The following is a 26,191-nucleotide window of genomic DNA, read 5'->3' as shown; positions in this document are numbered from 1 at the left end:
CCGAGAACAGAGACCGTTCCAGACATTGTAATGTGGAAGAGACTCAGTACAGGAAATTAAGTACTTTGGAAGGTACATCCAAGTCTTTGGAAGGGCTGGATGATGGGCTCTCAGCTGGGCCTCCAGGACGATTTCTAGAACTTGGCCCTCTAGCAAAGCGACCACATCTGCTATAGTCATGGCCCTGCCTGGAACTGTGGACTTTGCATCCGTTCGGTGCTCCGAGTGATGTGGGAGAGCTGGCGTGGAGGCAGCAGTGTGTCTGGTGGCCCTGGGCATGTTGTCCTCACAGATGAGAATGCCCATGGTCCCTTCTCACGCTTCCTGAAACCATCAGGTTTGGATCGCCCCTATTGGCTGAGCCCCGTTCATTGACATTCAGTCTCTCTCAAGCCTGATTGGTCCATGGCTGCCTTGGCTCAGTACCTGCCCGGGGGTCCAGCCAGTTGTGGCCAGGGAAGCATTGCCAGGTCCCCGGGGAGTGCGGTGTGACAGGCTCCAGTGAGCCTCCTGGCAAGACCCCATGGCTGCTGACCCCACCAGATGCCAACTTCCGCTGCTTCCCTGCTTTATGCTCAGACGGTAATGATTACGTGGGCACCACTAACTTCTGCCACCCGAAGGTCTTTCTGGAACAAAGCAGGAATAAATAAATAACCAGACCAATCCAAACTGATTGGTACTTTGCAATGACCAAAACTGTCCATCATTTTTCCTGAAGGGTAAGAGACAGAATCTCTGCCTGTCAGAACCCTGCCGGTGAAATGCCAAATGCAAGTTACTTCCTTCCAGATGCAGGGTGCTGGAGATGGTCCCCTCCCTGCATGTAAACACCTGTTGTTGGAGTCTTGCTCTCATTTTTTCCCATGTGAACCAATGACTCAATCCTTTTTTGTCCCTGGGATGGGGTGTGGTCTGTGCCCTTTTAACCGGAGAGCAAGACCATGTCTACACTTCTTGGTACTTAGAGTTTAGCTCAATGTACTCCACAAAGGAAATGTCTCTGCAAAAGAGAAATATGCATTTCTTTTCCTCCTACAGCATATGTTTAAATGTTTATTTATTTTTGAGAGAGGGCGGGAGGGGCAGAGAGAGAGGGGGACAGAGGATCTGTGCTGAGAGCAGAGAGCCCGATGCCGGGCTTGAACTCACATCGACCCGAGCCGATGAGATCATGACCTGAGCTGAAGTCGGATGCCTCACCGACTGAGCCACCCAGGCACCCGGAAGCCCACGTTTTAGAGCCGAAAACCTTTTGTGACAAACAAATGGCAAGAAACCTATTTACCATCTCTGCGGGCCGTCCAGAGCTCATCCCAAAAAGGACATTGCTCGCCAGGCTGGGCCTGGCTAGGATCGGATTTAAAGGACAGGCGATTCACAATTTTGCAGCTGGCAAAACAGGCCACAAGGCTCTGACCGGGGCTTGGAGCCCAAGGATATTGCTCCTTTCAGAACCGATGCTTCCGCGCTGCTGTCTGGAAGGACAGCCTACACTGATAACATCACCCCCAGGATGGGTCCTCGTGTGCAACTGTCCATCCCTACGGGGACTTTTTTTCCCAGTAGTTTGTAGAAATGTCAATTTCAGAAACTGACACTTGTTTCATAACCAAAATATGTGTAAGCATGCAAGAGCGTATCGGAGAAGGCAGTTCAATATCTTTCGTCTTTCTGGTCACATACACATGTGGATTGAGATTCTTGAGGATGATTAACATCAAAATTTTATTTTATTTTATTTTATTTTATTTTATTTTATTTTATTTTATTTTATTTTATTTTTTAAAGTGTATTTATTTGTCTTGAGGAAGAGAGAGAGCACAAGCAGGGAAGGGGCAGAGAGAGAGGGAGAGAGAGAATCTCAATCAGGCTCTGCAGGGCCTGAATCCATGAACGGTGAGATTATGACCCGAGCCGAAATCAAGAGTCAGATGTTTAAGCAACTGAGCCACCCAGGCAGCCCATACCATCAAAATTTTAAATTTCTTTTAATGTTTATTTATTTTTGAGCGAGAGAGAGACAGAGCACGAGCAGGGGAGGGGCGGAGATTATTTTGAAATTTTATACGTGAAATTAAAATGTGTGATATATTCAAGGTGCATTTGATATACCAATTCTGTATTATATAGTAATATGTAGTTGTATATATTATAATTATAATTAGGACGTGAGAGTTTTCAATTTATGTAGAAATGTATCCAGTTTTTGTTTAAGATCCTTCCCTGGGTCAGAGACACCTCCGGTATCGTAAATAATGGTGGAGGTAAGGTGGAATCACGATTTGCAAACTGCCGAGCACGCTGCAAATTAAGTGTCTTATGTATAGCCTCGTCTCATCTTGGGAAATTTACTTCAGCAAAATTTAGCTGAAGACTTAAAAAAAAAAAAAAGTTCAATCATTTGTTCAGCAAATATTTAGCGAGCACTTAATCAGTGAGAGCTCTTTCCATCACAAGTGACAGAAAATCCAACCCAAACTAACTGAAGCAAAAAGAGATTCTTGCCAATTGGAGATGTCATCATTCACGGCTGTTTGATGATATGGAGGAAATACTGTTCATTTTTTGGAGGAATGCCTGATCGGCTCCGGGGGCCCAGAGCACCTCAGCCCTTGGCCAGGAGCCAGGGAGGGACACGGGCGGTAGGGAATGACAAATGCCTGCTTCTGTGTCCCAGGTTCCATGCTAGGACACAAACATGGACGGGGTACAGTCTCTTCCTGTCAGGGAGCTTCTCATCCACAAAAACAATGGTTTACTTTTCCATCAATTTCTTTTTTTTTTTTTTTTCCTGCCCTTCAACGACACAGGTTTGATGTAACCACGTATCCCCCTGGACTATGAAGCTTGTTGTGGAAACAGCCTATCATTCTCATCCCGGATTTCATATATGCCAGTTTGATCCCATCTGTGGTAGATGGAGACCCAGCATGGCACGACCTGCCCCCAAACGAGCCCTCCTGTTGCCACGTGTTTCTGCGAGAGACAGCTCCGAAGAGATGGGCGCCTTCTGCCTCCGGAAGCCGGGTCAGGCAGGTCTGGTTACTTCCGGGACGAGTGGCCTGGAGGTGTTCAGCCCTGGCACAATTTTTACAGAGGCGCTGACACAGAAGAATCATATCTTACATTTTTTTGAGCGATTACTCGGGGCGGGCATCATTCTCAACACTTTGCACCTAGAACGAATTTCACCCTCACAGCAACTCCGTGGGGCTGGGGCTGTAAGTGCCCCATTTCACAGATGAGGAAACTAACAAACTGCAAAAAAAAAAAAAAAAAAAAAAAATTTAGTTAAAAGACCCCGCCCCCTTTTCCTTAGCCTGGTCCCCTTGAAGTTCCCTTCCAGGGAGGGGGGTCCCAGTTGGTCAAGCACAAAGGAGGAAGTCTCCTGAAAAGCATGCTGTTTTCTGACAGGTATCGGAGGGGCAGATATTAGTGTGACCTGGGATCTTATTTCAGTCACTCTGGCGTGAGTCAGCAGCAAACCAATGATCAGCGTTGGGCTTTCTTTCCAAACTTGTCTTGCCTCTGGGGGGTTCAGTGGGCTTGCAGAAGGGCCTGGTGGGTTTGGACACATCTCGTGCTTGGGTTCTGGTCCAGGCCCCCTACTCACCGTGCGATTTTTGGATAATTGAGTCAACCTCACATTTGTTACCTTTGTTGCATTTGTTGCCTCAGTTTCCTCAACAGTAAAAGGGGAAGTAACAGAACCTCTCTCTATCCTAGGGTCAGGGCGAAGATTAATTTAGTTGACTGTATGAGCCTTTAAAACAGGACCCGGCAGCTAGTCAGTGCTGGTTGTTACTACTAAGCTCCAGCCAGGCCCCGGAATAGGACATACGATGAGACACAAGGTCGGTCTTTGTGGGACTTTACAGCAGTGGAAGGGGAGATTTTTTCAAAAATCAGCGTTTGTTCCAATGAGGCTCATGCTTTGCAAGAAAGTACACAGTGTTTTCATTAGGAAGGGGCTTCTAATGAACTTGGTCTTCTGCCATGTGGGAAGAGACATCCAGGAAATTGTGGGGAAACGTATCTGGTTTTTCAGGTATTACCAGCAGGATGGACTTTTCTAGAAGGATGTGACAGAGCTCCCAGGAAAGGAGAGAGGAAGGAGGAACTGGGCTCAGAAGCCTGGAAATGGAGCAGCCCAGCGGGAAGTGCTCATGCCTCCCTGTACCCTCCCTCACCAGGAATCACTGTCAACTATTTTGGCCCTGCCGAAGATTTTACTTCTGGGACGAGGGCGCCAGACTGGCCTGAACTAGCCTGGTGAGAGGGGCAGGCATCTTGATGGACATTTCCTGGCACTGAACCTAAAGGGAGGGTTGTTCTCCCAGTGGATACGACACAGACCCAACAATAGCATCCCGTGGAAATGACATTCAGGCCAGGGGCTGGTTCTTAGCTTTTTTGTGTGCCATAGACATCTTCTTAGAATAATGCTGTTTATTTATTTATTTATTTATTTATAAACTTTTTTTTTCATTTTTTAAAATTTACACCCAAGTTCGTTAGCATATAGTGCAACAATGATTTCAAGAGTAGATTCCTTAGTGCCCCTTACCCATTAGCCCATCCCTCCTCCCACACCCCCTCCAGTAACCCTCTGTTTGTTCTCCATATTTATGAATCGCTTATGTTTTTGTCCCCCTCCCTGTTTTTATATTATTTTTGTTTCCCTTCCCTTATGTTCATCTGTTTTGTCTCTTCAAGGCCTCGTATGAGTGAAGTCATATGACACTTGTCTTTCTCTGACTAATTTCGCTCAGCATAATACCCTCCAGTTCCATCCACGTAGTTGCAAATGGCAAGATTTCATTCTTTTTGACTGCTGAGTAATACTCCATTGTATGTGTGTGTGTGTGTGTGTGTGTGTGTGTGTGTGTGTATATATATATATATATATATATATATATCTTCTTTATCCATTCATCCCTCAATGGACATTTTGGCTCTTTCCATACTTTGACTATTGTCGATAGCGCTGCTATAAACATGGGGGTGCATGTGTCCCTTTGAGACAGCACACCTGTATCCCTTGGATAAACACCCAGTAGGGCAATTGCTGGGTCATAGGGTAGTTCTATTTTTCATTTTTTGAGGAACCTCCATGCTTTTTTCCAGAGTGGCTGCACCAGCTTGCATTCCCATCTTTCTTTAAAAAAAAATGTTTATTTTTGAGAAAGAAAGTGGGGGGCGGGGAGGAGCAGAGAGAGAGAGAGGAGAGGGTATAGAGGATCCGAAGGGGGCTCTGCACTGACAGCTTGATCCAGGGCTTGAACTCACTAACAGTGAGATCATGACCTGAGGCGAAATTACATGCTCAACTGACTGAGCCACCCAGGCACCCCAGAATAATGTTTTTAAATGCATAAAACATAGAGGATTGGAAAGGAAACCAAAGATAATGAAATATTACAGTAGGTAATTAACGGCGGGTGGGTGGCTCGGTCGGTTGAGCATCCAACTCATGATTTCAGCTCAGGTCATGATCCCAGGGTGGTGGGATTGAGCCCTGTGACAGGCTCTGCACTGAGTGTGGAGCCTGCTTGGGATTCTCTCTCCCCCTCTCTCTCTTTGTCTTTCGCTGCCCCCCCCTTCCCCCCGCCCCAGCCTGCTCTTTCTCAACGATAAATAAATAAATAGGTAGGTAGGTAGATAATATGTACTTCTTTATTAACTCATTTAAATGACAGGATCTAGCAGGGGCCTTGGGACACTGTTATTTTGATGTACAGATGAGTGTAAACAATAGTTTGAAAAATCTGCAACTCTTGGGAACAAAGTCCCAGGTATTGCTACTACTGCTGTGGCTGGCCGCCTAACCTCACATGGGAAGGAGAAGCTAATTTCAGGAGGAGACTAGCAGAAATCATCCAAGTATTTCCCCCACTCAGGGACTCCCTGATTTAAGCAGAGGTCCTCTCTTGGTATTTTGCAAAAATGTTAACAGTACAAGATTAAGTGGAAACAACAACAACAAACAGATTATATAAAATAATGGGTTTTCAGTTGATTTTTTTTTTTTTTTGCCAAAAGAAAAACAGAACAAACATTTGTGTGTATACGAAATGCACCCAGAACCGTATGTGAAAAATATTTCATAAAGAAAAGGGGAAATGTGTGGAAAAATCAAGGCTCAATGCTGCCTTCCCACGCCTTGGCTTGGGCTTCTCGCTGCCTCTCTGGGGGCAACAGGGGGTGGAGGGGCCCACCAGGCCAGGAGTGTGTTTCCTTGGGTATCTCCCCACCCTACCCCTGAAAAACACCCAATCGGTTTGTCCAATCAGTTCATGGTGTCCTGGCCCGTGCACCGGCTGGAAGGCGGAGACCGACTTTCAGCGAGGCCTGAATTTTGTCCCTAATCAGCTCTGTGAGCTCAGGTTGACCTCGTATCTCTCTCGATCTCAAATCCGCGCAGCTGGGGCTCAGGCTCTTGTTATTCACGTGGGTCTTATTCCGCCAGGTACTTTACAGTCTCCACCACGGACGAAGGAGCATCGAAAGCAGAGCTGTCGCGGCCCCAGGAGCAAGAGGAGGTGGACACGGCGGCCAGAGACCGCAAAGGCTGGAAGGCTCTCCAGCCCGGAGGGAGCCGCAGGCACTTGGCCGGGGGCTTGTGACCGATGGGCAGATTCGGGTTCCACGATAAGGGAGCACTTTTACCCATCAGGATGGCCCAGGATGAAGACGGAAAGCGCGGGGCTGGGGACGGAAGCACCTTCCTTTCAGTTGAGAAGCCCTGTCATTCCGGCGAATCAATCGACTGTAAACTGGGATTTCCGCAAAGGATGCCCCGCGCTCTCCCCTCTCCTACACCTGCGTGAGGGTACCCGCGGGTCGTGCATTTTAGAAAGGTGTCCCCCCCTCCCGGGAGGCGTAGGCGAGCAACGTCACAGGGACGGGTGGGAGGGAGCAGTTACTTCCGAGGGTCGGGGCGATCCCAGTTTTCAGTGTGTGGTGGAAACAGGCGACAACATTTCAGGTTGTCCCGATGCTACCTTCCTAAGGAGGCGAAGAATTAACCAAAAATTGTTAGCACACCCGCTGCGACCGCGGCAGGACTCGAACCTGCAATCTTCTGATCCGAAGTCAGACGCCTTATCCATTAGGCCACGCGGCCGCCCGACGCCTGGTGCTCTTTGGACAATCTAAAAAGTAATACTACCGCCCTCCAGCTTGCTTGGGACCAACCCATTTGTTTCTTGGGCAGGGGAGGTTGGACTTTGGCTCCCAGAGTTCTGCAGGGAGAGCCCACCCGGAAGTCTCCGTCTCCCCCCTGCGGGCGGACCGGTCCACTTGCGGCCCTCCTATTGGTCGCGCCGGGAGTCTCCCGCCTGCCTCTCGGGTAGCCGCGGGACGGAGCGGGGCGCAGACGGGAAGTTGCGGCTGCCAGCGAGGCGGACCGGTCGGATGGAGGCCACACGCCACCCCGAGGCTGCGTAGGCCGCGCGGAGGGAGACGCCGCTCCGTCGGCCTGGGGTCGGGAGCCGCGGCCCGGGAAGCACCGGACGGACAGAGGTTTCCGGCGGGTTCGGCCCGGGGGAGGCCGGGTCGCTGAGCGGCGGCGCAGCCCCTCCCTCTCCAGGCAGGGAGCGAGGCCCCGAGCTGGGCGGAGGCTCGTCCCAGGGCGCACCGCGGCGCCGCCGCCGGGCACGGGCACGGCCGGCCGGCCGGGCGCTCGGGGGCCGCCGCCCCCTGCGGGGCGCCCTCGGCCGGCTGGGCCACGGCCCGGGCGTGGGTGGGGGCTCCGGGGGACGGCTGCCCGCCCTGCGGGTTCGAATCCGGGGCCTGGCACCTGGCAGCGCTAGGCCCTCGGGCCGCGGCAGTCGCGGTAATGGCAGCCACCGTTTGCCGACGGCCGCGCCTCGCGACTTGTTCGCCCTGTGTCACCCAAACAGCGGTCCCGTGTGACAGGTAGAATCCGTAACCCCATTTTACAGAGTAGGAGATTGGGGCCTTAGGGAGCTTGCCCAAGGTCACGCATCTCCTAACGGCCAGAGCCGGGATTCAAACCCGCCGCGTCCTCCTCCAGGACCGTCACTCGTAGCCACTGCCTTCACTTCCCCCAAGTTCACTGATGAACCCGCTGGAAGCTCAGTTTCCTCAGGAGGGGTATTGATGATTCCCGTGGTTGTCTGGGGCTTCACTCAGAAACTGTCCCTAAAAGCTCTTGGCCCGCTGCCCCGGACGCAGGAAGTGCCCAGGGAGCGACGGCTCGTCACCTAACACGAAATGCCTTGGGTCCAAAATAACACTTTGTGTCGTCTGTCTCCTTCAGGATTTGTGGGTGGAAGGCAGGCATGGTCAGACCCATTTCACTGACTGGAACGCAGAGACAGGACGTGTCTCTCTCCACGTCTTTCGGCCAGTAAAAGCAGCCAAGCTGGAGCCCAAAGCCCGGTGTCCTGACTCCCAGCGGGGGGCTCCCTGCACCAACCATGAGCCGCCTGCTCTGGAAGAAGGTGGCCGGCGCCACCACCGTCGGGCCAGGGCCAGTTCCAGCTCCCGGGCGCTGGGGCTCCGGCTCCGGCCCCGCCCCCGTCCCCAGCGACGGGCCGCCGCCGCCGCGGCCGCAGCAAGTGCCATCCTCGGAGGGCGGGCAGCAGCGGCACAACCCGTTGCACATCCAGATGCTCTCGAGAGGGCTTCACGAGCAAATCTTCGGGCGCGGCGCGGAGAAGCCCGGCGAGGCCGCGGTGCGCCGCAGCGTCGAGCACCTGCAGAGGCACGGGCTCTGGGGGCAGCCGGCCACGCCCTTGCCGGACGTGGAGCTGCGCCTGCCGCCCCTCTACGGGGGCAGCCTGGACCAGCACTTCCGCCTCCTGGCCCAGAAGCAGAGCCTGCCCTACCTGGAGGCGGCCAACTCGTTATTGCGGGCCCGGCTGCCCCCCCGGCCCCCGAGCTGGGCCTGGGCGGAGGGCTGGACCCGGTACGGCCCCGCGGGGGAGGCCGTACCCGTGGCCATCCCCGAGGAGCGGGCCCTGGTGTTCGACGTGGAGGTCTGCTTGGCAGAGGGAACCTGCCCCACGCTGGCGGTGGCCATATCCCCCTCGGCCTGGTAAGCAGGGGCTGGGCTCGGGTGGGGACTTCAGCTCACGTGGGGGGCCCAGCTTAATAGTTTGGCTCAGTGAACGTTTATTGAACTCCCACTGTGTGCCAGGCGGGTGCTCTTCTAGGGACTGCGGATTCCTTGGTGAACTCAAAGAGGCCTGACCCTAGCTTTCACAGAGCTTCCATTTTGGCGGGAAGTTACAGGCAGGAAACAGACTCCCAGGCAGATGTCAGGTGGTGATAGGGGCCATGTGGAGAATGTCAGTAGACCGTTGTACTTGGGACTGGCGGGGAGAGCACTTGTGGTTACCATGATTTGGTGCCTTTCCCCCCCTCCCCTCATAGCTTCCTGAGAAGTTAGTCCAACGTATTTAAACAGCATTTCTGTCTGCGGACGCTATTGGTTATTGTGGGCAGGAGAACTCTCCCTTTTGTGGGACTGTCCCAGGAGGTATAAGACATTTGGCGTCCCCAGCCGCTCTCTTAAATACCAGAGCGAGTATCCTGGCAAGTCACAAATGTACTCCACCCCGAGGCAGCAACCCCCCGCCCCCCACCGTCCCCAGTTGAGAAACATTGCTTCTTTCCCCCAGCCTCCCAAGCAGGCATTTTGGTCCCCAAAAGGTATATCCAAATCTCTCTTCTTTTGAAATAACTTTCTAAGTGCTACCCACGTTTCTTTTTCAAACAATGATGGCAGTCCTGTTTCTCCCCTTTTTTATTCTTCATTCCAGGATTAAAATACTATTTACAACCTTAAAGCTTTCAGGCATGGCCAGCAAAAAAGTTAGCAGTTTCTTTATTCCTATTGGAAGCTACATCTTTGTAAAGAAAGCTGCGAAATGTTAAATATGCAGTTGAAAATGGTGAAAACATGGCTAAATAGATAAGGTAGGCATTAATGGCTGCAAAGAGCGAAACTAGATTCCGCATTGATTTAGTTCCAGTGAAGATGAGTCTCTCAGTGCTTATATGTAACTCGGTCAAGATAGAGGGAATGCGCCCATCGTTTCAGAAGGTAAAGCAGGCCATGGTGGCAGAAGGAGAGTTAGGAACCCAGTGGCAAGAAAGACTTGTCTTTTGATCTCTTGGTCCTTTTTGGCCATTCTACCTGAAGTCCCCTTTTCTCTTCCTCCTCCTTCCTCTCCCTGCCCTTCCCGTCCACCTCTCGTCTTCATCCCGTTGCTGCCAGGGGTGCCAGGGGCACTGCCGAGGCCTGGGCGCATCTGGGGACCTGCCTCCTGGGAGCCTGGCTATGGTGGGGAGCAGGGTTACCAGCTGGGGGCCCTCATAGCAGTCCGCTTCGCACTTGGGCATGTCCCCGCCCCATAGCTGTGTAACACCAAGTTCCAGAACAGCCGGAAACTTTGGGGGGGGTGGGATCGGTGGGGGGCTTAGACATCCCATAGGGCAGCTTCCCAGGGCCGCCGGTAAGGACCGTGGTCATCAGCCAAGAGGGGCATCACACGGGTGTCAGCCTTTATCTGAGATTCATAGGAGAAGCGTAGAGTATTAATGACATTGATCTGACTCATCTTAAATTTTCCGAAGGTGTTTGCATTTTGGCTTTCTTTCTTTCTTTCTTTTTTTAATCATAAATTTATAGTAAGACCGCTCTCGTGCACAGCCGCAGACCCGGATCTTGGCACCAGCATGACTTTTTATTGCTACTAGAGTTCCTGTCCTCACCATAGCCTCGAATATTTGACATCTTCTAGCCTTTTCTTCAGGGGTGTTTTCAAGGGCTTTGAAAGCGGGGAGGAGGTTTCAGCCTGCGCCCCAGCGTATCAGCAGCAGTTGGAGTGTGAGTTAGATTTCAGCAGGTTGAAAACTAGGAATCTGTTTCTGCCAGTAGCCCCCTCCTCTTAAGAAGCAGTTTCATGTTTGTTGAAACTGTTGAGGCAGATGGCCCCCGTCCCCCGCCCCAACCCCTGCAGAGGGTTGTAGGAAGCTCCTTTGCACCTGTGCTGGCCACACGCGGCCTGGCCTGGTCACCACTTTGACGTTGACTGGCTCTGATCCGTTGGCATGATCTGTCGTTCACAGGCTTTTCTTCAGTGGCCATTTCCGCACGCTTAGCCCCGCGGATCTTGAGCGCACTCCAGCCTTCCCCCACCCACTTCGCCCCCCCCCATCCTGAATTGGGGTCCTCAGTCCCTCCCGGCCCCGCCCCCGCACACGAGCACACGGTCCTTCCATTGCACAGCACCGCCCACAAGATGTGGGATTCGGTCTGTCCTTCAGAATCTGTCCAGCCATTAGGTGATTCATCCTGTACATGTGCAGCATTTGCTTTTGGTTTTTTGTTTGTTTTCTTTTTTTGCCACTTTCAACTAAAAAAACATTTTTCCACTTTGGATTCTGTTGTAATTGTCTCTCTCCTTCGCTAGCATTTTGAACACCTGCTGTCTTGTGCTTAGAGACCTGAGGGGTTGACAGCGTTCATAAACAGCACAGACTTTGTGAACACTGGACCTAGCAAGCGCCTTGATGGCCCGGGCTGGATGCCAGTGTTGGACACCCAGTACTGTGGCACTTAGTTCCGTTTTTATCCGTGGAAGTGAAAAGTAAAGGTTTTATAACCTCCCTCCCACACACCCACCTGACCTCCGGCTCTGTGAGGGTCAGGAGCACCCCTTGGTCTTCCTGGTGTCCCAGCCGCTAGTGCAGGACCTGGCGTGTGGCGGTTGGTGCGCGGTGGGTGTTGTGGGGCGGGAGTTGAATGCCTCTGTGCCGAACCCGTCTGCCTCTCACCTCCCTCAGGTATTCCTGGTGCAGCCGGCGGCTGGTGGAAGAGCGTTACTCTTGGACCAGCCAGCTGTCGCCGGCTGACCTCATTCCTCTGGAGGTCTCTGCCAGCGCCGGCGGCCCCACCCAGCGGGACTGGCAGGAGCAGTTGGTGGTGGGGCACAACGTTTGCTTTGATCGCGCCCATATCAGGGAGCAGTACCTGATCCAGGTAAGGTTCCTGGGGCCAGCTGGAGGTTCTGGCGTGGGGTGGCCCCAGACCTCTGATCTCAGTGGCTAGGGAAGACGTTGCTCTTCTTGTAGCAGCTCAGGGCCTCCTGTTGACCAGCCTTGCCCCTGGTCCTTGTGCCCAGGACTCGCCTGGTACAGGACCTGAGTCGTCACAGACTACTAACATGTCTTGTCTCTGTGTGGCGTTTTAGAGCTTCGTGTGGGTCTTTGGCCACACAGCCTGGGCTCACATCCTGCCTCAGCCAGGGACCAGCAGTGTGAGCGCCTTAACATCCTCAGTTTCCTTATCTGTGAAAAGAGAGATTAGATAGAGGCTCCTTAGAGCCTCGGTTTCGTTCTCTGTCAAAAAAGGAAGCTAGCAGAAGCTGCCTTGTAGTATCTCTGGGGAGGTTTGAACAGTGCGCACGTCAGACACTCAGAACCACGCCCGGTGGGTGCTTGTGGCATCCTGAATTTTATGACAGGTGTCCTTTCATCGCCTCCTCACAACCACCCCAGGAGAAAGGGCAGGCGAGAGCAGCCTTGGCTTATAGCCGAGGCTCACACAGCCTTGTGAGTAGCAGGGCTGGGCCAGGGACTGAGCCTGGGAGCTCGGAAGGCCTCGTTTTGGACACTCTGTTCCCAAGGCGGCCCTCAGAGCTGTTGCTGGAGGCCGGGGAGGACTTGAGTGTTGGGACTGAGCCAGGCCCGCACCTGCAGGGGTGGCTCGGATTTGGGAGGGCAGGCCCGTCACAGTCGGAGGGAGAAGCACGAGCACGCGTGAGCTGGTCTTCAGCGTCGGAAGGCCTTGTGACCGGAGGAGGCCGAGGTGGGGCTGGTGGGTTGGCGGCACCGAAGCAGGGCTGGAGTGGCCCCAGCCGCAGCCCCTCTCCTCCTCAGGGTTCCCGCATGCGCTTTCTGGACACCATGAGCATGCACATGGCCATCTCGGGGCTCAGCGGCTTCCAGCGCAGTCTGTGGATGGCAGCCAAACAGGGCAAGCGCAAGGCCCGGCACCCCACGCAGCGAGGCCAGAAGTCCCAAAACAAAGCCAGCGGCCCAGTGGTGAGAGCTCGCTGCCGGAGGCCAGAGCGGGGCGCTTGGGACCGTCTCGGCAGCCTGCCTGCCTGCCTGTCTGTCCTGAGGCCAGGCTGATGTGCTGTATCCCTTGCTCCGGGCCCCCAACCCTAGATCTCAGCCTGGGACTGGCTGGACATCAGCAGTGTCAATAACCTGGCAGACGTGCACAGCCTCTACGTGGGGGGGCCTCCCTTAGAGAAGGAGCCTCGAGAGCTGTTTGTCAAGGGTAGCATGAAGGACGTCCGTGAGAACTTCCAGGTATGGCGTTGGAGCGGGGCTCTGGGGAGGTGGGTGTGGCAGACCCTAGCCGACCCGACCCCGGGGAGGATAGCTGCCAGACCTGACCCTGAGACCTGGCGATGGTAGTGGGATGGCTGCCCACCCAGCGCCTTCCTGTCGCCTGTGCCAGGACCTGATGCAGTACTGTGCCCAGGACGTGTGGGCCACCTATGAGGTTTTCCAGCAGCAGCTACCACTCTTCTTGGAGAGGTGAGGGGGGGCCCCGGTGAGAACCCTGGGGGTCAGCAGGTTCCCGGTACCTGGGTCCTCTGTCTTCAGGTGGTGCTGGGTCTTTCTCAGGCTGTGGACCTTGGCCTTTCCGGGTTGCGAGAATGGAGCTACTCAGTGTATTGGTGGCCACCTGAGTCCTGGGCTCTGGGTTTCTACAGAGGCCTGCAGGGGAGGGCCGAGGGCTGTGCCCGAGTTTCACATGCCTGGTCCTGGGTAATTCAGCGCCCTCTCCGTACCCAGATCCTGAGCCGGCCATCTGAATCCTTCACATTCATCATGGTCATGTTTGCTAGTGAGTCACTCTTACGGTGTGGCCAGTCACAAGTGTCACCTAGCCTGGCTCAAATCTTGACTGTCCTAACTCGTTTGCCCTTGGGCAAGTCACTAGGTTTCTCTGAGCCTCAGTGTGTCCGTCTGTGAAGCACACACAGACAGTACCGGACTACCCCAGTTGTGAGCACAGCGCCTGGCACTTAGCTGTTATTCAGGGGGTGGCAGCCATTTTCACGTTTGGATCTGTAATTCCCGTGTTACCCCCGAGGATGGGGTTACCCCTATGTCTATCCAGCTTATGGATATAGGAACTGAGGCTCAGAGAGGTGAAGCGACTTGCCCACTGTCTCACGGCTATGACGTAGTCAAGCTGGAGTCGAGAGCCTGGTCTCGCTTAAGAGCTGTGCCACGTGGGTGGCTGGGCTGCGGCTTTCCGGACTGGCTCAGGTATTGGGGCCCAAGCCCGCTTTGTTGTGGTCATTGATGACCACCCTGGCGTTTGCCCCCCAGGTGTCCCCACCCAGTGACCCTGGCCGGCATGCTGGAGATGGGTGTCTCCTACCTGCCTGTCAACCAGAACTGGGAGCGGTACCTGGCCGAGGCACAGAGCACCTACGAGGAGCTCCAGCGGGAGATGAAGAAGTCACTGATGGACCTGGCCGACGACGCCTGCCAGCTGCTCTCAGGAGAGAGGTAGCCAGGCCTTGGGAGGGCAGGACCTAGGGGTGCGTGGGCCGGCCAGAGGCCTGCCTTAGCTTGGCCATCCCCTGCCCTGGTGGCCTGGCTCTGCAGGTACAAAGAAGACCCTTGGCTCTGGGACCTGGAGTGGGGCCTGCAGGAGTTTAAACAGAAGAAGGTGAAGCAGGTGAAGAGGAAGGAGCCAGTTGCAGCCAGCCAGTTGCCCACCGAGGGGGCTGGGGCCCCTGGGGATCCCAAGGACCAGGAAGGTGGGGAAGCACCGGCGGGAGGTGGGGGCAGAGGTGGTCCCTGGGGAGGTCCTGGGCCCCAGGGGGCCATCGGAAGGGGCAGCTTCAGCCTTCCGGGGAGGAGTCGGCCGGGCAGGTCTTCTTGAGAGCCTCTTCCCCCCCGGGCCTGATCGTCCTGCCCACCCCGTGCAGACCCCGGCCCCCCCAGTGAGGAGGAGGAGGCTCAGCGAGATGTCACGGCCCGCGCCTGCTTGGAGCATCTGAAGGGGACCGCAGAGATCCTGCCCAAGCGCCCCCAGCACCTTCCTGGACACCCTGGGTGAGTCCTGTCCCCTCCCGTTAGGCCTCCCGTGTTCCGGGCCCCAGCACAGAGGTGGTGTGCGTGTGGGCCCTTCCTGCCTGGCTGCCATCCGTTCTGCTGTCTTCCAGTCCTCCTGGCGTCTGCTCCCTCTGACCCCCGGCTCCCTGGTCCCACTCAGTACCAGTACACTGAACACCTGCCGTGTGCCGGGCCCACGGCAGCCACTGCACAGATAGGAACACGGCTCCTTTCCAGGAGCTCCTTCTAGGAGGAGCCAGGTGTGACGACCGGCCAGTGCAGCCGGTCTTTGTAACCACGATGAGGAGGAGGAGTGAGCAGGATTGAGGCAGTACCTAATTCTCTCTGGGGAAATCAAGGCTTCCTTGAGGAGGTGATTTTTTATCTGTGCCTCATCGACTGGCAGAAATGAGAAAATGGGCGGCCAGGGCGAACAGCGGGGTGCTGACTCGGCACCTGCGTGACCCGGGGTGTGTCGTCTTGGGCGGGGTGCCTCACCGCCTTGTGCTGGCCGTCGTGAACTGTGTGTGAGAGGCGGAGCTTGGGAGGCCCTGGCGGGTCTCTAGAGCAGCGGTGGAGACAGATGTGCTGTCTCCTCTGGCCTGTCACCCTGTACGAAATGGAGCTTGGGAGGGAGCCCAGTCCTGGGCCATGCTTCTGGGCCTGACGTAGGATCTTTCTCTTCAGATATTTGAAATATTCTAGGGGACTTCGTGGGGCCCTGGCTCATTCGGTGACTATAAACTGAAGTCATCAGAAAGCCCAGGGGGCTTTAGAGGATGGGTGGGTCAGGCCACAGGAGAAGGAACCCGGGTTGCAGTCCCGTGCTGTCCTCCCCCCACCACTGTGACACTGCTCTCTTCTGGCGGGGCGTAGGTGGTACCGGAAGCTCTGCCCCCGGTTAGATGACCCTGCATGGACCCCGGGCCCTAGCCTCCTCAGCCTGCAGATGCGGGTCACTCCCAAACTCATGGCGATGACCTGGGATGGCTTTCCTCTGCACTTCTCGGAGCGGCATGGCTGGGGGTACCTGGTGCCCGGGCGGCGGGACAACTTGGCTAAGGCACCGGCGGAAGCTGCCCTGGCATCAGCTGGGGTGGCCTGCCCCTACAGGTGAGGCTTAGGCTCAGGGCAGGAAGGGGCGGAGCCTAAGGACCCTTTCCTCCTGCTGAACAACGCAAGCCCAGCTCGGGCTAGTGGGAAGAGCTGGGGTCTGAGAGTCTGGGTTCTTTTTTCCGTGGCTGCCCTTTCCACCCGGGCCTTGGCGCCCTGTGGAGGTTTAACGCCCTGCCCTTGGGTCTTGCCGGACCCCAGCTGCCTTCACAGGAACATCAGAGCAGGGGCCGTCAGAAGCAGCAGGGCAGACGGGCTTGAGCGTAAGGTACTGAGCGCTAGCGATGTTCTGTGTTCGTAAACCTTTTGTTGCGGTGCTCCCCTCACGTGAGACACCGTGGTTATCCCCATCTTAGAGTTGGCAGAATAAAGGCCTAGGAAAGCCGGCTGACTTGTCTAAGGCCCTAAACCCTGAGCTTTTGACAGGTGTTGGGGACAAGCCATGGCACTTGACGTGGCCCGGGTTGAGAGTCCTGGCTCTGTAGGGACAGCCTGAGTCATCCGCGGGGTCTTCGGGACAAAAGGGGCTGGGGTCCAGCAGGGGCGGCCGGGCTTGACCTCCCTCTGCTCCAGGGGAGCAGAGCTTTTCCAGGGGAGGCGGTGGCCGTGTGCTCGGGAGGAGCTTAGATTTGGGTCAGACCAGCCCTGGCACCCTAGCCTGCCACCGGTGGGCCGTGTCCCTTGTGATTTGCCACTCCCGAAGAATCAGGGAAAGCGCCGTCCGGCTCTGCCTCAGAGCTGGTTCTGAGGACTGACAGGGAGTTGTGGAAGGCCCCCAGCGAGCTGCCCGGCCCCGAGCGGGCCCCAGTAATCAGAGGCTGCTGCTGCTGTTCTCTGCCCAGAGCCATCGAGTCCCTGTACAGGAAGCACTGTCTTGAACAGGGGAAGCAGCAGCCGGAGCCCCAGGAGGCAGGCCTGGCGGAGGAGTTCCTGCTCGCCGACGACGGCGCCGTGTGGCAGACGGTGAGGGCGGCCCCGAACCTGGGCTCTGGAGTCTCTGCTCCCTCCCAAGGACCCGCAGCCTTGTTGGGGGCGGTGCGGGGTGGTGGGGGGACGACACTGGGGGCACTGGGTCACTCACCCCAGGCTGGCTTGGGCTGTGTGAGTGTCTTGGGGAGGGGCCGGTGGAGCTGGGCCAGCCTGGCCCCCTGCTTCACTTCTGGGCACCTGGGCCCATCCAGGTGGAAGAGCTGGGCTGCCTGGAGGCGGAGGCGGAGGCCAGGGAGGAGCACTGTGGAGCAGCAGTCCCGGATCAGCCCCCGGCTCCGGTGAGCGGGGCTTCTGCTCTGGGCTTCTCTGGGTGGGTGCTGGGTGGCCAGGCCCCGCTCTTGTGCCCAAGTCGCTCTTCCCTGCCAGAGAGTTCCCGAGGTCTCTGGGGGGTTGGGGAGAAGCCGCCTTGCCCTTGGGTTGCCCGGCGTTCGTCGGAGGCCTAGGAGGAAGCCTGATCCTTGGGGCCGTCCTGCCATCTCCCAGCTTCCTGTTCGCCGCTTCAGGCCCTTTTCCCACGCCCTACCCCGTGGCCCTCGCTGAATGCAGGTGCTGGAGCAGGGCCTCATCTAGGTGTGTGGCCCCCACAGACTGCTGCTGGTGGCCCCAGAGCCAGCCAGCCGGCCTATCACCATGGCAACGGACCTTACAATGACGTGGATGTTCCCGGCTGCTGGTTCTTCAAGCTGCCTCACAAGGTGTGTGTCCGGTTCACGGCTGTGCTGCCCTTGCTGTGCTTGGGGCCCACGGGCCCCCAGGGTGACTCGGGCCCGGAACCACCCTCTGCAGGAACGACATGCCTGATGGGGCAGAGCGTGACCCCGGACGGCTCACCGTCTCTCAGTGTGTTTTCCGAGGGGCGTGGTGGTGGGACGGAATGACATAGGGCCTGTTGGGTGTCCGCCACCACATCTGTCGCATGATGGCTTCTGTTGACTGATGGTTAGTTGCCCGGGTCAACTGTGGTCCGGAAGCAGATGATCTTCCTTCTGACGTGTCATCAGAAGGTCACTAGCGGCCTAACGCTGGTCCCAGTGCCTGCGTCACTCCCCTCCCTTCATCTCACGTCAGCACAAGGAGGGTGAATGCAGTACGTGAGATGTCTTGAGAGGGGGAAGCCACGTTCACTTCACGTTTATTACAGGTCATTGCTCCGTTCTGTTCTATTAGGTATTGTTAATCTCCCTGCGTGTAGTTAAGTTTTATCGTAGATACATAAGGAAAAAAGCACGTATGGGTCAGCGTTGTCTGTGGTTTCAGGCATCTGGGGATCTTGGAACACACCCCCCCCCCCCCCCCAGACAAGGGGGGATGGCTGTGTCGTGAAGGGAGCGGGTGTGTTGCAATCAGGGATTTGCCCCAGGCGGCTCTGCACGAGGTTCTGGGCTCAGTGTTGGGCGGAGCTGAGGTGCACAGGGCATCAATGGGCTCTCTGGCCAGGGGTCTGCCACCAGATTCCAGCCCCTGCTTCCTCTGCCCTTTCCAGGATGGCAGCAGCTTCAATGTGGGCAGTCCCTTTGCCAAGGACTTCTTGCCCAAGATGGAGGACGGCACGCTACAGGCCGGCCCAGGAGGCGCGAGTGGGCCCCGTGCCTTGGAAATCAACAAAATGATTTCTTTCTGGAGGAATGCCCATAAACGAATCAGGTGGGCCACTTTCGGAGGGCAGAGACGTGTTGTATATACCCCTGGCCACGCCGTGGCAGCCCTGGCCCCCTTCCCCCCACCTTGCACCCCTGACCCAGGGGCCCTGACCCTGTCTGTGCTGCACTGGAGGGACAGCCGGGCTGTGGTCTCCAGGCCCGGCTACTGGTTCCGGTTCCGTGGGAACACAGGCAAGTCTCTTGCCTCCCTAGCTTCAGTTTCCGTGCTCACGTTGAAAGAGTGGTGCCGTAGGGCCTTGATGGTGTAGCTGCCGGAGCCCTGGGTGTGGCTGAGGACCGTGGAGGGTTGGTGGCCTGAGAGCTGCATCCGGGACTGGGAGCTGGGTCCCGAGGCTGACAATGGCAGTGGACTCACCCTCAAGTCTGGCTCGGCAAGGCGGGGTGGGGGGTGGCTCCAGCAGCATGCTGCTGTGACAAGGGCACTTCCCTGGCTGCTGAGGTCCATCCCAGGCGTGGCCGAGGCGCTCGTGGCAGGACTGACGTAGTGGCCTGGCCGGGTCTCAGGTGGCTTACGCTTCTGAATGGTAGGTTCTTGGGCCCGTCCTGAATGCAGTCTGTGTGAAGAGGGGGAGGCTGGGCAAGGAGGGGGCACAGTAGCCTCCAAAGCTGAGCCCGGGGGTGGATTCTCCTCATGGGCGTCCTAAGCCTCAGTCCCTCTGTTCCCACAGCTCCCAGATGGTGGTGTGGCTGCCCAGGTCGGCTCTGCCCCGTGCCGTGACCAGGTATGGCCTGCCGGGCGGTTGTGGGGATCGCAGAACTGAGTGGGGGCGGGCCCGAGGACCCCGGCAAACTGCCGAGACTCGTGTCCTCCCCCACCCTGCCAGGCACCCCCGCTATGATGAGGAAGGCCGCTACGGGGCCATCTTGCCTCAGGTGGTGACCGCCGGCACCATCACCCGCCGGGCTGTGGAGCCCACGTGGCTCACTGCCAGCAACGCCCGGGTACGTGCCCTCTGCGCCTCTGGACGTTGCGCTTCCTCTCCCGTGTCTCTAGAAACTGGGGTGTGGAGGGCCTTCGGTGAGGAGCAGGAGAAGGAACCGAAGATCTGGGGCAGGCGGGACTCAAGTTCAAATCTAGCTCCACAGCTCGTCTGTTCCTTCAGCAGACGTGATCTGGGTACCGCCTCGTAGCCAGATGTTGACGCGTGCGTGATCTGTACGGCCGCGGTGGTGTTTGGGTGGGGCCGGGGTCAGGTCAGGCGTGGAGGGTGGGCGTCTTTACCTGTCGCCCTCACTGCTGCCAGCTGGCCCTCCCCGGAACTGTGGAGTTTGGGGCAGTTGTGTGGCGTTTTCTAAAACTGCCCCCTCGGGAGAGGCCCAGCATCCTCCCTCAGGTCTGGCTCCGGGGAGCGGGTGGGAGGCGTCTCACCGGGGTAGCTGGCGAGGGTCTGACCTCACTGTTCTGCAGCCTGACCGAGTAGGCAGCGAGTTGAAGGCCATGGTACAGGCCCCACCCGGCTACGTCCTCGTGGGTGCCGACGTGGACTCGCAGGAGCTGTGGATCGCGGCTGTGCTTGGAGACGCCCACTTCGCGGGCATGCACGGTGAGCCGGAAGCGGGACCGGGCCGTTCGCTGGCAAAAGGTCTCCGAGCCGCCCTTCTCACGCCCGCCTCTACCCGCTCTGCTCCTCCCCGCAGGCTGCACGGCCTTCGGCTGGATGACACTGCAGGGCAGGAAGAGCAGGGGCACCGACCTACACAGTAAGACCGCCTCGACGGTGGGCATCAGCCGTGAGCACGCCAAGATCTTCAACTACGGCCGCATCTACGGGGCGGGACAGCCCTTCGCCGAGCGCCTGCTCATGCAGTTCAACCACCGGCTCACACGTCAGGAGGCAGCCGAGAAGGCCCAGCAGATGTACGCCGTCACCAAGGGCCTTCGCAGGTGAGGGTCCCTCCCCCGTCTGTTACCCCCGGGGCCTCAGGCCTGCCCTGCTCCCCTTTACTGCTCTCCTCCCGTTTCCCATCACCTGAGCCTTCTCTTGGCCCCTTTCCGTTCAGACCTCTGACCTTGCCCCAGGACGGTTTGTCCTTAGGTTGTGCCATTTGCTGCTTTAATAACCTTACACGGTCTTCCTCATAGAGCGAAGGCTGTCCTTTTGTTGTGTTGCCACCGAGTGGCGGCACGTCAACAGCCGTGGTCATGCAGAACACCCAGGGGGAACCGGGGCAGGCCCTGGGTGGGACAGCAGGAGTTGACAGGAAGGAGCCGTGCAACACCGGACTCCCTTGACTGTGCGACAGGAGGGAGCCTCCCCAGGCTCCAGCTCGTTTCCTCTGGCGGCGCCTTTTGTGTGCTCAGGGTTGTAGTGGGCTCCTAGGAGGGTTCCCGAAGCAAGTGTTGGAGGAGAGGTGCACGGCCAGCTTCCGTAGGTACGCTCTGCAGCGACCGTGTCCAAATAGCCGGCTACCTCGTGAGACCGAAGGGTAGGCAGGTGATGGTGTGGCGGTGACTGTACACGTGCAGACCGGGGGGGCGGGGTACCGTGCAGAGTAGGGGGGGTGTGCGGCTTGCACGGGGGGCGCAAGAGCAGTGATGACAGAGGTCGGGCTGTCAGAGAATTTGAAGGCGTCACACAAGAGTCTGGGCCGAGAGCGCGGGAGGGGAAGCCTTGGTGCTGCTTTGAGGTCGTGAGTGACAAGGCTCCGGAGCCATGAGGGGACAGGCCTGGTGTTGTCACAGGCCGTGCTGAAGCCAGGAGTCGGGTGACAGGAATGGAGGTCATCAACCGGCCCGGCTGTGGTCGTTTCCTCCGGATGCCCTTTTCCCTTCAAGGGGCTTCCCATTTGCTACTGCCCCTCTGGCCAGGCTGCTGGCCTTTGCTGCCTCCGGAACTAAAACATGGCAGCTGTTGGTCATTCGGTGGTTCCTGACCGCGTCTGCGGCCTCTGCCTTCGTGGTGGAATCTGTCCCTTACTGGGCTACCGTGGCACAGCCCACAATAGCCCGGGCTCCTGTCTGGGCTTCACCTTTGCCCGGCGAGTCCCTTGCTGGCTCTTGCCTGGTTTCTCCCTGAAGCAGAGCCCGTGGAGATCTGGCGACACTCCTGGCCCCGGGCTTGGCACACAGGAGGCGATCCCACAGAACGGTAATGATGACGCTGCCCCTAGGTACCGGCTTTCGGATGAGGGGGAGTGGCTGGTGAGGGAGTTGGACCTCCCCGTGGACAGGACTGAAGATGGCTGGGTTTCCCTGCAGGATCTGCGCAAGATCCAGAGAGAAGCTTCAAGAAAGTGAGAGCCCTCTGTGTACCAAGGACGGCGGGGAGGGGTCCGGGCTGGCCCCAGGAGAGCTGCGATGCCTTGTTTTCAGTTCTGAGAGGCTGAAAGGCAAAGCTTCCCCTTTTCCCCCCTGGTCCCCAGGTCACACTGGAAGAAGTGGGAGGTGGTCGCCGAACGAGCGTGGATGGGGGGCACAGAGTCAGAAATGTTCAACAAGCTGGAGAGCATCGCCACGTCTGACACCCCATGTACCCCCGTGCTGGGCTGCCGTATCAGCCGAGCCCTGGAGCCCTCGGCCGTCCAGGGGGAGGTAATCTCACTGTCCTTGGAGCCCGAGCAGAGGGGTCACAGGGGAGGGCAGGGCTCTTCCCCTCTGACCCATGCCCTCCTTCCCCCCAGTTTATGACCAGTCGTGTGAACTGGGTGGTGCAGAGCTCTGCTGTGGACTATTTGCACCTCATGCTCGTGGCCATGAAGTGGCTTTTTGAAGAATTTGCCATCGATGGGCGCTTCTGCATCAGCATCCACGACGAGGTCCGCTACCTGGTGCGAGAAGAGGACCGCTACCGCGCGGCCCTGGCCCTGCAGATCACCAACCTCCTGACCAGGTACGCGGGGCCCCGGGGCCTCTCTGGCCGGCCACGTGCTCCTGTGCGGGGCTGTGGACCAGGCTCGGGCATGCTCTGTGCGTTTTCACCGCCCCAGAAGTGCTGGTTTCAGGTTTTATGTCTAGTTGAAAAAGACGGTCTTGAAAAGACCGGTCTCCACTTTTAAGAAAGATCTCTTGGGTTTGAAAAGAATGTATGTACCCAGACCAGATCAGGTAGTGAGAGAGGTCTGGGAGGTGTTCTGAAGAGTGGCTGTCCTCTTGTCCTCCCCTAGGCACACACCTTGGTTTTGCAGATCAAACGCCAGATAGCTTTTCTCCGTTCGTTAAGTGCCACAAGTTTGTTATTTGGACTATCAACAGAAAACGTTGTTAAATGTGACTTAGAAAGTATTTTTAATTAAGATTCCTAGTTTACGTGGCTTAATTAAATGGTAACTATAGTTCCGTGTTAGTCTGCCACTCAGAACCAGTTTGGGACCCAGATCTGTCCTAATGGGCAAATAAGTATTCTACACATTAACACGGTCTCCACCGCCCTCTTACAGCTAAGGGTCCTCATAGGTTTTGAATATCATTTGGCCCAGTAAGTCAAATTTTGTACGTCAATAAAGCAGACCGAACCGTGGGGGGAGAAAAGATGTGTTTGGGTCCCTGATTTCATTTTGGTGTCGGCGGGAGGGGTCCGGCTGCTGGGTGGAGGGCTGTGCTGGACATGCCTGAGAGGAGATGGGGTCTTTTTCAGGTGCATGTTTGCCCATAAGCTGGGCCTGGATGACCTGCCCCAGTCAGTCGCCTTTTTCAGTACAGTCGATATTGACCAGTGCCTCAGGAAGGAAGTGACCATGGATTGTAAAACCCCTTCCAACCCAACTGGGATGGAAAGGAGATACGGGATTCCCCAGGGTGAGCTCCACACATTTGTTTGTTGTGCGTAGAACACAAGGTGGGCTCGAAAGCCGTCTCGGACAGCGGGAAGCTCAAGGCTGCCGGCGGCTGCTCCAGTTAATCGTGTGTCGCGGGCCCGAGGTGAACATGCTGTTCAAATCACAGAGGAACAGGTTTCTAGAGAGCTGTTCACGTACGCGAAGAAAGAAACCAGAACTCAAGATATTCGCTATGTACTATTATTCCCTCTCCAACCACACCAAAAATGCGTTTTAAGATTTATTGTATAAGCTCAAAGTGCATTCTCAAGAGAAAAAAAAAACTGTGCTTTGAATAATTTGAACAAGTTAAAGCAACAACTTCTTTAGTACAGAACAGACACTCCCACTCCTCCGGCCTCCCCGCTCCCTTCCGGGCGCAGAGGTACAGTTCTCGAGGAAGCATCCTAACCAGCTTGCACTCTCTTTCAGGTGAAGCGCTGGATATTTACCAGATAATTGAACTCACCAAAGGCTCCTTGGAGAAATGAAGCCCGCCTGGACCGTAGCTCTGCCCGGAGGCCCTGTATTTGCTCCCGTGGAGCTTCGTCAGGGCCGTGCGGGCTCCCACACTCAGGCTTTCAGCTGTGCTTTTTGCAAAAGGGTTTCCCTCGGGCCAGCCCTTCTTCAGTAGCAGGACCTGCCAGGCACGACGGCCTCTACCTGAAGGTGCAGTTGAGTTCAATGGGTTCGGAACCAAGACGCTAACACTGGTGCAGGCTGTGGGACAACGGGGCACTGTTGCTTGCTGGGTAAAAAGAGCAGAAGCCCCAAAGTTCACATTAACTCAGGCATTTATTTTTTCCTTCTCTTGGCGGGTTCTTTGTCCTGTCCCTCATGCTCTGACGCAGTGCCCTAGAAGGGGAGAGAAGTCACGCTGTAATGTGATAAGCCTGCTCAGAGGCAGTGGAAATAAAAACAAAAATCCTTTATCTTCTCACCAAAGCCTGTGGTGGTGGTGCTTTCTCCACAGACAGAACAACCTCCTAGGAGTGGGAAGAGGGGGGGAGGCCTCTAAAGTAGCGGAGCAGGCCTGTGCTAATGCCTTTCCTGCCTTCAGACACGGGCGAGGACAGAGGCGCCTGGGTGCTGGGTGGCCCTGCGCCGGCTCAGTAAAAGGGCAGGAGACAGGGCCAGGTGTGTTACAGCCTGGGATGTGACCGCCCGAAGAATGTAGGTTCAAAATTTTTGAGAAGCGACAGATCAGGGTGGCTTATGTCAATTTCCACGTCAGACGGACCTGAGCCAATGAAACTTGTAGGAGCTCACGGGGCTTGGGGGCGCTACTGCAACTGGAAGAGCTAACGGGCCAGAGGAGGCTGAGACGTGGGGGTGGGCCGCAGGGAGCCTTACCTGAACTCCTCACGGCGAGGCCCTCATGACGAGGACCCAGGGAGAGAAAGTAGTCATTTTCCAATGGTTCAAAAGGTCACAGGAGACCCCATGGTGAGAACTTGTGTCACCACCCCCTTTCTAGAAAGGTCTACCCCAAAATGTGCACAAAACTGGGTAACTTCATATGGTGCCAAACTCCTCGCCCTTCTCTGACAGCCGTTTCGGCTTCACCTGACCCTCTCCGCCCCCTCTCTCTGGCCCCCTCCCCTCAGCCATGCTGCTCCCAGCCAGTCAGAAGGGTGGCCAGGCTTGCTGCGCTCCAGTCAGGAGCAGGCACTGACCTCGTCGTCATCGTCGTCGTCGTCCTCCTCCTCCCGAAGAACCATATTCAGGATGTTTCCTTTGATCTTGAAGTCTCGTGAGGTGCTGAGCTTCATGTGCTGCATCAGGTTCACCTGCAACAGAAGGTTTTCCTACCTATATGACAGGTCGCGCCAGGGCCACCCGGAGGTGCTGCTGCTGTGCCTCCAACAAACCCTTCGGTGCCGACTTAAAGCAAGCATGCGCCCACCTGACCTGCTTTTCTATCAGTCCCTAATGTGAGTGAGGTTTGCATTCAGGCCATCAGATCACAGAGCAAAGGCCTGTGGTTTCCCCACACTGTGCCGCTTCTGTGTGCTAGGCCCCCTGGCAGGGTAAATGGAAACACTAGAAGATAATGGAGTATGTTTACCTTGGACTTCTTCGAAAGGTGGATGAGGAATTTTTCATACTGTTCGATGGCAAAGATGAGGTTAGGGATCGGCTTGGTTTCCCGAAGAACTCGGGCCTACAGGGCAAAGAAGACGAGACCTAAATTTCAGATTCAAGGGCTTTCAGAGTTGTCCTCTGAAACAGTCCGCAGAGCTGCTCTTGGCTTTGCAGGAGAAAGCTAGATCTGCCCTCCAGTCAAATGCAGGATTCCTCATATTCCAGTAATCTAAGATTTCTGCCAGTTCAATCTCCTCGAAGGACCTGGACGCGGATAAAGACAGCAGCAAATCTCTCCATTTACAATTCCTCAGTATCTGTTTTACAGACCGGCCGGAAGAAGGACCATTTGTAGAAATCTCGTTGCTTCCCTGACTTAACACAGTGAGCCCACCAGTGCCTTTCTAGTTTTCACCATTGGGATCAGATTTCTCCCAGTCTGACTTGTAATCTGTGGGTCC

At 56.4% G+C, this 26,191-nt stretch overlaps 2 protein-coding genes and 1 non-coding gene across 4 annotated transcripts in view; 1 reads left to right on the top strand and 2 right to left on the bottom strand.

The window, feature by feature from the left end:
• Positions 1 to 7,056: 7,056 nt before the first annotated feature.
• TRNAR-UCG (transfer RNA arginine (anticodon UCG)) lies at positions 7,057 to 7,129 on the bottom strand. Its single transcript has one exon. It is a non-coding gene; the product is annotated as a tRNA-Arg (tRNA).
• A 247-nt stretch (positions 7,130 to 7,376) lies between these two features.
• POLG (DNA polymerase gamma, catalytic subunit) lies at positions 7,377 to 24,166 on the top strand. Of its 2 annotated transcripts, XM_047086561.1 has the most exons (24): positions 7,377 to 7,527; positions 8,288 to 9,067; positions 11,824 to 12,019; positions 12,919 to 13,083; positions 13,210 to 13,356; positions 13,508 to 13,587; positions 14,392 to 14,574; positions 14,674 to 14,828; positions 15,000 to 15,126; positions 16,003 to 16,239; positions 16,441 to 16,507; positions 17,122 to 17,202; positions 17,421 to 17,507; positions 17,817 to 17,924; positions 18,713 to 18,873; positions 19,559 to 19,612; positions 19,715 to 19,832; positions 20,299 to 20,434; positions 20,529 to 20,775; positions 22,002 to 22,124; positions 22,254 to 22,422; positions 22,512 to 22,720; positions 23,465 to 23,625; positions 24,078 to 24,166. In XM_047086561.1, exons 2-24 carry the CDS (start codon positions 8,448 to 8,450, stop codon positions 24,134 to 24,136), a joined length of 3,690 nt encoding a protein of 1,229 aa, XP_046942517.1. In that variant the 5' UTR covers positions 7,377 to 7,527; positions 8,288 to 8,447; the 3' UTR covers positions 24,137 to 24,166. The 2 variants fall into 2 exon arrangements, with proteins under 2 accessions (XP_046942517.1, XP_046942518.1); XM_047086562.1 differs by lacking the exon at positions 16,441 to 16,507 and having other exon boundaries at positions 17,082 to 17,202.
• Positions 24,167 to 24,439: 273 nt separating this feature from the next.
• Positions 24,440 to 26,191, bottom strand: part of FANCI (FA complementation group I) — an 86,045-nt gene continuing 84,293 nt past the window's right edge. The window contains exons 36-38 of the mRNA XM_047086560.1: positions 25,714 to 25,809; positions 25,322 to 25,435; positions 24,440 to 24,500 (exon numbers count right to left, since the gene is read on the bottom strand). Coding sequence (XP_046942516.1) covers positions 24,441 to 24,500; positions 25,322 to 25,435; positions 25,714 to 25,809 — 270 coding nt within the window. The 3' untranslated portion in view covers position 24,440. The remainder of the gene's footprint in view (positions 24,501 to 25,321; positions 25,436 to 25,713; positions 25,810 to 26,191) is intronic.

The sequence above is a fragment of the Lynx rufus genome, unplaced genomic scaffold (genome assembly GCF_022079265.1).
Source record: "Lynx rufus isolate CCGP_SWC_20201006 ecotype Redwood Valley unplaced genomic scaffold, mLynRuf1.p SCAF_21, whole genome shotgun sequence".
In the NCBI taxonomy this organism is placed as follows: Eukaryota; Metazoa; Chordata; class Mammalia; order Carnivora; family Felidae; genus Lynx; species Lynx rufus.
Note: the sequence above shows the minus strand (reverse complement) of the source record. Positions and strands in the feature narration are given on the sequence as shown.